Below are 12,772 nucleotides of genomic sequence, written 5' to 3'. Positions count from 1 at the left end.
CTCCACTTGTTCTTTCACTAATTAGTGCTCTGTAATATATATTCTTAATCAACTTAACGCACTTTAAATTAACTATTTTCTGGGAAAAATGTTTAGAAGCCCCTTGAACTCTAAGATAGAGGTCATTACACCCCTTAAATTTTTGTTTTAGCTAATTTATACCTTCAACTTTGCACATGTACCAAATTAGTACTTTAGTTAGTTTGACGTTAAAAACTAACAGCTAGTGGCATAAAAATTATTTGAAACCAGGGGAGAGGAGAGAGAAGCCTGTGTTCAGTTAGAGATTTACGAGAAAGAGAGAGAGAGAGGGTAGCCCTCTCAATCCAACCGCACCATCCCTCAATCCTGCCACTGATCTCGCCTTTTTTGGTCTCGAAGGAGCTGGATTTCTTTGTCCCCTTGAAATTTGTGTCTCGCCGTTTGTGGGTTCAATTTTCTGCAAAAAATCGTTGTTCATGGGTTTAATTTTCTGCGAGAAATCACGGTTCGTGGGTTCAAGGCCAGCTGGTCACTCTATTAACAACTAGGAGGAGATGTGCGTAAACTTGAACAAAGAACTGTGGTTCTGTTGGGACCACAAACGGCTACATGGCGGCGGCCAGCGGGGATTGAGAGATGTTGTTGGATTAAGGGAGATCCTCTCTCTCTCAACTGAACGCAAGTTTCTGTCTCTTCTCTCCACAAGTTTCAAATAATTTTTGATGTTCATGTGTCTAACGTGACTAATCTGTTAGTTTTTTAACGCCAAACTTTAATACTAATTTGGAACATATGTAAAATTTAGGAAGTAAATTGGCGATAGTGAAAATATATGGGGTGTAATGGCCACTAGCCTAAAGTTTAGAGAGTGTCTAGGCATTTTTCTCTATTTTCTTCTTCAAAACTCACCACATAACCTCTTTAGGGACCTTATCGTTTGTATTCTCAAGATCAATGAAAACCAAATTTCATGTCTCTATATTTTTCCATTTGACATCTAAGTAAGAAAATAGCTTCTATGGTGGATCATCCTAACATAAAACCAAATTGGTTCTCCAATATTGTTGTTTCCCATCTTAACCAATGTTCAATCACCCTTTCTTAAAGTTTCATAACTTGGCTCATAAGTTTAATTTCATGGCAATTTTTACAATTTTGACTATCCCTCTTGTTTTTGTAAATAGGTATTAAAGTAATTCTCCTTCACTCACTAGCCATTTTGTTACACTTAAGATTTCATCGAAAATGTTTGTCTACCAGAATACACCCACATCACCCAATCACCCAAGCACTTCTAAACTTCAATGGGGTAATTCCATCCAGACTCATGGTTTTTCCCATTTTCATCCTTTTCAATGCATTCTCTGCCTCAGCCATCCTAATTCTAGGAACAAAACTATAGTTTCTATCCTCCATTGCGCTACCCAAATCGCTGCAATCTTTCACACTGTTTCCATTAAAAAGTTTATCAAAATAACTTTTCCATCTCTCTTTTATTTGAAACTTTTACTAACACCCTTTGATCTTCATTTTTAATGCACTAAACACCATTCAAGTCCCTTGTTTTCATTTCTTTTTCTTACAAAATTATCAAATTGTGTTGCAAAATGTGGATGCTCTAGTACATCAAGCTCATAGTGTACAATTAAAATCTCAAATAAACTTTCTTTATTGCTTTAAAAAATTGAGAATAAAAATTTTCAATCAAAATGCTCATATTATCAAATTTTGAATGGTTTGTAAGCATCAAATTTGGGATCTAGCTTTGCACGCTACTTCTACTCCCTTTTTTGTTTGTGATATTGACGTGGTTGGATCAAATGTAGCGTCTACAAATTTTCTAGTTTCTGTCTGGTTTTGTTTCCGTTACTGTCTTACAATCTTGCTGACAATCTTGCTGAGTCATCACTATTTAGTATTTTTGATGTTGTAAAAATACAATAATAATAAGGAATAAGAAAGAAAGAAATCTTGGTTTCCATAAAACATTAAGACCTTAAAAATTAGTCATTGATAATTTGCAAACAGGTAAAATTTGACTACAAACTTAATTTGTAATTAATGGTTACAAGTACAACTCCATTCAATATCTTTTTCTTAAAAGTAAATTTTGACAAATCTATCATTAAATAACATTTTTTTTTTTTTTTTATATCTTCCATACTTGCAAATTTCTAAAAAATTAAAAATCAATAGTTATGTCGTCAATAAAATATTTAAATTTTAAGTTTTTGTAATCTAAAATAATGTATATAAGTTTATAGATCAAATAGTAAATAATATCCAATTCACACAAAATTTGATATACATGTTAAAAAAATAAATAATATCCAATCTAGCTGTTAGATTTTAAAATATATAGTCATACTAATTTATTAGTGAGAATTGTAACCATTGACTACAACAAAATTTGTAACCAAACTTTCTCCTTAGCAAAATGTAAATTAGTTAGGCACAAACTACAAACCATATGCTGAATATAGTACAATTAACCTTTGGATAGAGTCAACTTTCCGGAAAAGGAAAACTGCATAAGTGGAATTTTTTTTTTTTTTTTGGTGGCTTATTTTACATCTAGTCAAACAATTTATGCCATTTCAATATCATTGTCTTCTTGTTCCTTTGAAGAAAAGACTTGAGAAGCTGCCACATAAATTGATTTGAATATCTGTAGGAGCCAGTCATATATTTGATAAACGAACTGATAAATCTTTTGGAACAAGCTAGGTACTGCATTGAGTACTAAATTAGCTGCGCAGTAGAGAAACTGGTAGATTTGCTGGTAGGAATGATGCAGTACTCCCACAATTAGGATTGGACATATATTAACCATGAGTAACCAAAAGGGGCAAATGATTATTGCGACAAGTAGCTCCAAAGCAACGATTCCAGAGACCAAACAAATGAGCTTGAATATTGGGAGGTACTGAGCGTTTTGCGGTAGTTTTATCTCCACATGTGCGATGCTATAGACAATTGTAGTCATGATGAGAATCAAGATGGTGGCAAAATGTGATTCAAGCGGTGAGATGCCCGAAACTTGGAAGTGAAAACCAATAAACGCAGTCAGAAATGCCACGAGAAAGGCAAGAAGCACATGAAATGCTTCGAAGAAACCGAGTGCGTCATCACTGGCACGTACAAAAAAAAAAATTAAATTTCCTTAAGCTTTAATATTACTTTTGCTTCCAAACAAAATAAAATCAAAATCCTACAAAATCCACTAAAGTTTCTCAATAAAAAAGCAAATACCTTCAGCTTTATTAGGTTTCTCTTCAAGTCTACTAAAATGAGTGCAATTTAACGCTAACAGACAAACAAACAAAAATGCTGTACCCAGTACACAAAATCCTAATTTTGTGGGGTTAGGGAGAGGTCCTACCATCATGGTAAGCAACTTTACCCCCAATTTGTATTAAAAAGATTGATTTTAGGACTCAAACCTGTGACATATCGCTTTTGGTAGAAATCACTTGCCATCGCACCAAGGCCAGAACTCTCCCATGAGATAAACAAGCCACCAACAATATTATTCTATTCATCCTTACTACAGGAAAAAAAATCAATGACAATTTGTCCAATCACGATTTCAAAAAATTACCTCTTTATACGTGTTTGTGCATGGGCAATGGTGCGTTTATACTAATTAAAGTCATTCAATAAACTTATAGCTTGTTTGGATGGAGGGAGAGTAGAGAGGAGTAGAGTAGATGAAGGGAAAGTAAGTTAAATTACTTTGTTTGGATGTTTTTTAAGGGGGAGGGGTTTGAAGGGATTCTAACTACTTCTAACCCCTCATTTTTAATTCCCCCAAATTGGAGAGATTTGGAGGAAAAGTAGAGCATAGAAATGCTTAACCAAATGAATTACCAAATTTATCCTTACCATATTAACAAAATTTCAAACTATAAAAAGGCTAATTATTCCCCTCTCCCTTACTTAATTTTAAAAACATCCAAATAAGGTGGAGGATAATCATTCCCCTCTACTCTCCTCTCCTCTCCTCTCCCTCCAAACTTCCAAACATAGCATTAAGGTCTTATATATTTATTGTAGTGTGTAAGATACAAATATATGTTTAGCAAAAATATATTAATAAATAAATGTTAAGAAATATTTGTCAGAAACACCTTTCAATCAAACAAAGTCCAAATTTCTATAAAGTATCTGACAACAAACAAAAGTAAATCATTAACCGCCCATCAAAAAAACAAGAGATCTTTTTATAATAAAAAAAGAAAAAAAAAAAGAAGAGAAGTTAAATCATTCAACATCCAAGGATATAGAGTATAAAGCCTAATCAAAATTCCCAAAAAAAAAAAAAAGTAAAATAAAATAAAGCCTAATCAAAATCTCAACCAACAAGCATAACAAAAAACCTGACTAGCATGGTGATGCAGGAGGCAGTGAGAAGGATTTATAATATTTTACTTGATTTTATGTATCAAGGGCAATTTTGTAATTTCATAATATTCAAGAATGGGCTATGCTTATAGTCCATTGGGCCTTACTTTAGTTTTATTTTAAGTTTGGTTATTTAGTTGAGCTTAGTAGTAAAATCCTAAGGAGTCCAAGTCCAAGTTTTATTAGAGTTTTAAGAAATCCTAATTCATCTAGGATTAGGTATTAGTCTTCTATTTAAAGAGCTGTAGTAATTTCTATTGAGGTAGTTAATGATGAATGTTTTCAGAATTTAAGAGCTACGAAGCTTTCTTTATGGTTTGTGTGATCCAACTTTCTCCGAGGTGTGATGCATAGGAAATCTAGGTGTGATTCCTAGAATTTATCTATTTTCTTTAATTTTACCATTCACGGTTACTGTTCACAACAACCCAAATCTTGAATTTCACTTTTGTTTTCATTCCCAAACTCTTCTAATCCTTGTCCCCTTTAGAAATCCTATTATCCCTCTTATTTTCTAGCCTATTTCCCACCAAAAACCTAACCCTAAACCCTCAAAAGTGTTACCAGATCTGCCCCAAGAGTTCTAGAGCAGATTTTGTTGTTCCCCCTTATTCTACGTCAGTTTTGTATCAGAGCGAGGTTTTGCAACATGTCTACACAATTAGGGAGATCGTTTAGGGGAAAATTGATTGATTGTGAGCAAGATGAAGACCATAAGGATGATGCATTTGATTATGGAGCTTTTGCTATAGATGACTTGGAAGAGGATGAGGAGGATACTTCTCTTGTTTCTATAGTAAGACATATTTTAACAGCCCCTAAAGCAGAGGAAGAGGATTGGAGGAGAACTTCAATTTTTCAAATGTTGATTCGTTGTGGAAACCAAGCAAAAAGGCTTATTTGATGGAGGACCATGGTAGCAACCATTGCAGATATATAAAAGGCATCTTAAGACTTTTAATTAGTTTTAAGTGTTAGGGGTATTTTAGTAATTTTATGCTCATGGAATGGGCCGTGTAATTAGTCTATTGGATTTTATTTTAGTTTTATTTAAGTTTAGTTATTTAATTTAGGTTCAGTATTAAAGCCCAAGGAGTCCAAGTCCAAGTCTTATTAGGTTTTTAAGAAATCCTAGTTTCACTAGGATTAGGATTAGGTTTCCTAGTTTTACTAGGATTAGGCTTAGTCTTCTATTTAAAGAGTTGTGGTGTTTTCTATCGAGGAGATTAATGAATGTTTTCAGAATTTAAGAGCTATGAAGCTTTCTTTTATGGTTTGTGTGATGCAACCTTCTCCGAGATGTGATGTTTAGGAAGTCTAGGTGTGATTCCTAAAATTTATCTATTTTCTTTAAGTTTACTATTCACGGTTACTGTACACATTACTATTCACAGTAACCCAAATCTTGATTTTCACCTTTGTTTTCATTCTCAAACCCTATTAATCCTTGTCCCCTTTGAAAACCCTATAATCCCTATTGTTTTATAGCCTACTCCCCACCAAAACCTAGCCATAATTCTTCAAAACCCAAGCTATACCAGATCTGCCCTGGTGTTCTAAATCAGATTACCTTGTTCCCCCTTGTCCTACATCATTATTATTGATGGAGGAAGTTGCATGAATGTTGTGTCATCTTCCATGGACCACGATTATACGACTTAAGCTTCCGGTTGAACCTCATCCTCAACTATATAAAGTGGCTTGGATAGACAAACTTCTATTCCAGTAACTCATAGATGCCTTATTTCTTTTTCTTGTGGTATTTATAGTGATTCTATCGTGTGTGATTTAATTCCTATGCTAGTTATATATATCCTTCTTGGTCAACCTTGGCTCTTTGATCAAAATGTCCAACATAATGGGATAGAAAACACCTACGCTCAAATGGTTGGTGAGAAGGGGGTTGTTTTGAAACCTATGACCTTAGCCGAGATGAATAAATTTAAAGGATTGAAGCCAAAAGTCATTGAAGGCAAAGAAACAGAAGCTAAAATTTCTGTTGTAGAAACAGAAGCCCCCAAAACAACAGCTGATCAGCCTATAGAAGTGCCTCAAATTCCAGCAAACTTGTCCAAAGATTGCACTGATTTCTCTTTGAAAGATTTGTCAAAGCCATTACGTCCTATGGATGACTACTCTACTGACTTTGTTAAAGGGACAAGTTGTCTAGTGAGCAACATAGGAGATGCTGAGTTTGTTAAAGGTACAAGTTGTCTAGTGAGCAACATAGGAGATGCAGAGTTGAATATAGATGCAAGTGATCAAAGGAACCTTGAAATAATGCAACAAGACTCGAAAGAGATGGTAACTGTTGATGAAGTAGTTGAGATTGAAAAGGCAGTGTATCAAAATTACAAGGCAGAAGGGATGACTATAACACTCGAAGCATCTTATTCCCAAGTTCATGTTGCCTGCCTAAGCAAGGTTCTATTGCCTGCACCAACTTTTCAAGATATTGATTTTGTCATTCCTGAAAAGTTTAATGGGTCAATTGAATTGGTGGGTGTATCACTATCATCATTGCTGCCACAAATGAAGAAACAAAAGAGTCATTACATCATATGGTTTTACAAAGCCTTGCTGCCCCAAGACAAGGGGAATCCCAAATGTTTCATTTGGGAGACTTTACATCCCAAAGTTAACAGCACTTCTTTTCTGTGATCACCCCTACAGACACTATCTCATATTTGGCCAAATTAATTCTGAGTCTAGAAATGACCTCAAACATAGCAAAATACACCTCAAATGGTGGATTTGATTAACATCTGCACCACAAAGGATAAGAGGAATTAAACCCATCTCTTTCTTCCTCTGTTTTTTCCGTCTCATACCCACAACGTTTTTGTTGGATGCACAAATTGCTTTTATCATTGGCCACCTTTGCCTTTGTCTATTCTAATAGAAACCCAGAATCCATGGATACATGTAACCATGCCGGTAAAGAACAATCCAAGGGGCATACCTTAATAGTCCCTTGTCCCCTTTCCTGCAATTTTTACACTAATCAGATTCTGCCCCATAAACAATAATGGACACCTCTTTTCTTGAATCTTGAAACAAGAACAAAAACAACCAAACAGAATAGCACACACCCCCTTACCCCTGGGATTTGAAATATAAAAATTAATTTTTTCTGCTTTAAATTTATATACTAAATCAAAGCAGCATTAATAGTGAATGTAATAGCTCATTTCCTCTTTTCTAAGCAAAAAAAAAAGAAGCAGAAAAATCCAACCCCTAAAAGAAAGGTTCACTCTAAAACTAACACACACCATAAATTAACCAATAATAAAGAAACATTCATATAAATAAAATGCAAAATGAAAATGAACATCCCCCTTCTTCAAGAAAAAAAAAAAAAGCAAAAAATGGAGAGTCTATAATAAACATGACTTCCAAATTCAACCAATAATTTAAAAATTACATACTAATAATATCAATAGCTTGGCTGGGATTTTGGGTTGTAAGACCGCTTTCTTCCAATTAATTATTTGGGTCTGCCATTAAGGGCTCCTTACAAATCCTACATCTGGGATGGGATTATAGAGAAGATGGAGAAGAGGCTGGCGGGTTGGAAGAAGACTTTTATCTTTGAACAAATTTTGGCTCCAAACATGTATGAAGCTATTTTTTCCAACCTATTATGGTAATTTATAAGACTATTCATATGTATTATTAAAACAAGTCACATAACTCATTAACAAAGCCATGTGACTAAAATTACACATTAATGGCCTCTTCAATCGCCACATAATGGGTAAGAAAAAGATAGCTCCAAACATGTTTGAAACCAAAATTTTTCCTTTTATCTTTCGAAGGGTGGTTGTCTAACTTTAATCAAGAGAACACTATCTAGTCTTCCTCCCTATTTTCTCTCTTTTCCCAATTCCAATCAATGTAGCCAATAAATTGGAGAAGACTTTTGAGGGACTTCTTGTGGGGGAGGGGGGGCTTCATGGAGAGCATAATGTCCATTTGATTGATTGTTCCAGTGTGTGCAGACTGATTAGACAAGGGGGATTGGACGTTAGAAAGTTGCTGAGTTTTAATCATGCTTTACTAGGTAAGAGTTTGTGGTGATATGGATTGGATATGGAATCTTTATGAAGGAAGGTCATTGATAGCAAATATGGAACAAAGAGATGTGAATAATACTCTGGAGCGGTATGGAGCCACATGGGTGGGGCTTTGGCAACACATCAGGATGGGTTGGGACCGTTTTGCATCTTTCATTTGGTTTGAGGTAGGAGTTGGGTCCCAAAATCTGTTTTAGAAACAACATTGGATGGCAGGGGTACTTTTCAAGACTGCTATCAGGAATTGTTCAGGTTTGCCAGAGATAGAGATATGCCCAGGTTTCCGATTATTTGGAGTGGGTAAATGATAAGGTGTATTGGAATCCTGGGTTTACTAGAGAGGCACAAGACTGGGAGTTGGGAGTCAATGGCTCTATTCTTGGATGATTTGTATGATGCACAGGTCACTCCTAATGCTAGTGATAAATCAATTTGGTTTCCTTCACCCAAAGAAGGATTTTGGACAAAGAGCTATTATAGGGTCCTTTAACGAAGCGCTGAGGCTACCTCCCAGTTTCCTTGAAAGTGCATATAGAAGCCTTTCTCCCATCCTAGAGTTTCTTTCTTTGTTTGGCAGGTGGCCTTAAGGTAAAATTTTGACAATAAACAATCTCTGGAAGAGGGGTGGATCTAAACTCACCTTCATGCTTTGATCTCAAATACACAGATCAAACCCTCATTAGATCTAAACACCCAAACTCAGGATCTAGACCTCAAACCCCACAACAGATCAAACCGACATTAGGTCTTACCTTGTTGGTCCCGATCTAGGTTGAGAACTTGAAAAGAAGTACATCTAATGGTGGGTTGTAACATGACAGTGACTCAGTGAGAGAGAGATGGAATGGAACAAATCTGGCTACATGAAATCACAGATTTAGGGAAGGTCACAGAAAAAATCAATATGAGAAATTGATAGAAAAAATCAATCTATATATATATAGTCAGTTGGTTCAGTATCGTTGGAATAGCAGATTCGCGGCCGATAACTGTGCTGGATGACGTCAGAAAGCCACACTCCCCTCCGACCACTGCCCCCATTCACTGTTGGCAGCCCTGTTGAGCGGTTCAAGCAGTGTGGTGTTGGTTGATTCTGTCAGGTTGGATCCAAGCATGAACAACCCTAGTTGGGATTGATTGGGTTATGCCAAATTCTGTTGACACCATGCTGGAATCCTGGGGTGGAGAAAAGGGAATTCAAAGATACATGAAAGTTTGGAGGGCAGTTCCGGCATGTTTTATGTGGTTTATTTGGAGGAAACGAAATTGACATACGTTTGAGGGAAGGGAGCTATCTTTTCCAAATCTCAGGTTTCTCTTTTTGAAGACTCTATTTGAGTGGGCATCATAGTCTCTTACTCTTTCTACGTACTATTTGATGGAGTTCCTAGATTCTTTATACCTTTGTCCTTGATACAAGGACTTTGATCTTTTCATTCTAAGTTTCTTGTTTTTCTTTTTGCATCTTTTACCCATAGTATACTGCCCGTACACGTTTTGTAAAGTTTTTTAATGAAGTTCAATTACTTATTTTTTTTTAAAAAATTCCCCCATACATATTCAGAAGCTAACCCCCAAGTTCAATCAGCTATACAAGCACACATATGTACATACGTAAGCATATCTACACAAGAACTCATACCTGTTCAACAGGTAATCAAGAGCATTCAAAATTGAATCCTTCAGTCTGATCACTAAATTCACTGTTGCATTTGGGTTGAAACTGATAGAAAAAAACAAAACAAGACAAAAAATTATTTGTTAAACAAAAACTGATCCAAGTTGAAAAAAAATCCTACATCAGATTTAAGGATTAGACCCCTTGGTAATTAACAATATGCAATAAATAATGGCTATAAATCACACAGTATAAAAAAAATAATAAATAAATAAAAACCCAGTTTATATTCAATATATATATACATAATATGCTCAGCAGATTATATATATATATATATATATATATATGCACAGACACCATAGATAATAAACCAAATATGTAAAAATATTGTGACACGGGGAATGGTCATGAAATGGAAAACCAAAGGAAAACCTTTCCAATGGAAAAATCACTATGGAGACAAAGACAATCTGATCGAAAATCACTAAAGAGAAAATAGTAACAAGGTCAATGACTCACAAAACCTTTATAGCCTAGACCTATGAAACCTCTGCAAGTGCCCGGCTTGCCTTCCTGCCACATCAGCCCCAGAACCTCTAGAACCCTTTTCTGGTGATCTCCTTTGAACCAGAACCTCTGGCACTCCAAGAACCTCTTGAAGGTTTTCTAAGTGAATCTCACTGGACTTTGGCTCTGTGGTTTCAACCTCCCACTTGCTCACAATGGGACAGAAATATGAGTGGATTAATGAAAGGGGTAATTTTTTTTTTTTTTTTTTTTTTTGAGAATCAAAGGGGTATATTTTCAATGAAGCAATGAGCACGGTTTATTTTAATGATCTTGGTATATCATGGTGATACAGAAAAAAAGGCACAAGATAGAAAATAATGGCTCACTCTTGTTGATTTTCAAACTGCAAAGGATCTCAATAAAAGCTCTTATCTTCATTTTACTTTTGGCTTGTGAGCACCTGAACAAGAAACTCTTTCTTCTTGCTTTCTACAAAAATGGCTCTCTACCAAACACTAAGGCTCTCCTCAACACTCAGCTTCACAAGCTCAGCCCCACACCAAAACCCAACTTCTCTCTCTCTCTGTTTTGTTTTTCTTCTTTAAGCTCAATACACCTACATAAAATCCCCAACCTTCTCTTTTGTTACCACAGCCCACTCTCTCATCAATTTCTGCCTAAAGTAAATTCCCCTAACTTCAATCTGAATTGGCACGTGAATTAAGACAGATTTGACAAGCTTGCTTGAGCAAAATTCTGCAGATGCTATTAGCAGCTTCAGACATGAATTTTTTTTTTTTTTTTTTCACATCATTACAATCCTTAATCTAAATGCATTATCACTAATATAACACAATTAATAATTGAATTTGAAAAAATATATATAGAATAGAGAGATTGAGCCTTTATTCCAAACCTGTTCAATCGGCCGTAAGCAGCTTTCAAAATCAAAACTTTTAATCTGATCACTAACCTCACAGCCGCACTTGAGCTGAAAAGGAAATTAAAATGACGAAAGAAAATCAGGTTCAAACAGATTTAAGTAACAATCAAATTTGTAAATTGAAAAAACAAAAGAAATAGAGGGATTGAACCTGGTGGAGGAGAGGGCTATGATACGAATAGTTTTGGTTAGGGTTAAGTTTTTTGCGAAGAAGGGGCGTCATTCTTCGCTGAACTGATTTCAAAAAATCCCTAATTTGAAATAACTGGATATTATGCCCAAAAGGGGATAAAGTATTTAGATAACTAACAAATCTGCTGCTGTCCTCTGCCGTATACATACCCATCAATTATTTTATAAAAAATTAAATATATATAAAGTGCTTCTCAAAAAAATATATATATATACAGTGATGTGGCAAGTGGTACCTACATATCAGATAACTAGCGAGTTACAACTACGTTGCCATATCACTATTTATTCAAAACGACGTGCAGGAAAAAAAAAAAACAAAAAAAAGGAGCACGTCCCTTAGCCTTGGGAAAGCCCTTCTCTGACGAGGCCAAAGAGAGGAAAATCAGCGATGGTAACTACACGAATCTGTAAAGACAGCATTGTAAGCGGTTTTCCTCGTGACATTGTATCTTTTTTCTTCAAGAAAAACCGGGTGCGCATCGGCAGATTTTGGCAAATTATCGAACTGACAAAACATGGTGGCTAAGATAAATCCCATGATCATTAAAGAACTAGTTGCACTTAGACTAATCTCCCACTTTGATATCATATTAAATTATCAATTATTTCAAAATTTTAAATTATTAAAATATAATAAATTTAATTATTTAATCACACAATTTTAACAAAAACTTCTGAACTACATCTTGTATTTCCAAAACCCATCGGAACAGCCGCCGTTGCTGTCGCAGCCGCCGCTGCTGCCGCTGCAATTTTAACAAAAACTTCAGAATTAAGTCTTGTATTTCCAAAACCGATCGGAACAGCTGCTGCTGCAGCTCTATAAACAAACGTAGCAATGAGATGAAATAGAAACAGAGCAATATATAACCTGTTACTATGTTAGTTGCTCGTGCTGCTCTCACACCAAATAGAAAATGTTCTTTCCATACAAAAAAAAAACCTTTCAAACTCATTACCTATGCTAGTATGCTCTCCTCTGTGCTTCTCTATGACCAAAATACTAATTCCTCTCTTCCTAACAACTCATAATCACAACAT

The 12,772-nt window shown here is 35.3% G+C and overlaps 1 protein-coding gene across 1 annotated transcript; it reads right to left on the bottom strand.

Annotated features, from left to right (window-relative positions):
* Window positions 1–2,329: 2,329 nt before the first annotated feature.
* Window positions 2,330–11,753, bottom strand: LOC115963938. Its single transcript, XM_031083185.1, has 5 exons — window positions 11,688–11,753; window positions 11,510–11,584; window positions 10,105–10,185; window positions 7,349–7,372; window positions 2,330–3,113 (listed from the first exon to the last, which is right to left on the bottom strand). Exon 5 carries the CDS (start codon window positions 2,966–2,968, stop codon window positions 2,570–2,572), a length of 399 nt encoding a protein of 132 aa, XP_030939045.1. The 5' UTR covers window positions 2,969–3,113; window positions 7,349–7,372; window positions 10,105–10,185; window positions 11,510–11,584; window positions 11,688–11,753; the 3' UTR covers window positions 2,330–2,569.
* Window positions 11,754–12,772: the final 1,019 nt, after the last annotated feature.

The sequence above is a fragment of the Quercus lobata genome, chromosome 10 (assembly GCF_001633185.2).
Source record: "Quercus lobata isolate SW786 chromosome 10, ValleyOak3.0 Primary Assembly, whole genome shotgun sequence".
In the NCBI taxonomy this organism is placed as follows: Eukaryota; Viridiplantae; Streptophyta; class Magnoliopsida; order Fagales; family Fagaceae; genus Quercus; species Quercus lobata.
The sequence above is the reverse complement of the archived record's forward strand: the minus strand, read 5'-3'. Positions and strand labels throughout refer to the sequence as shown.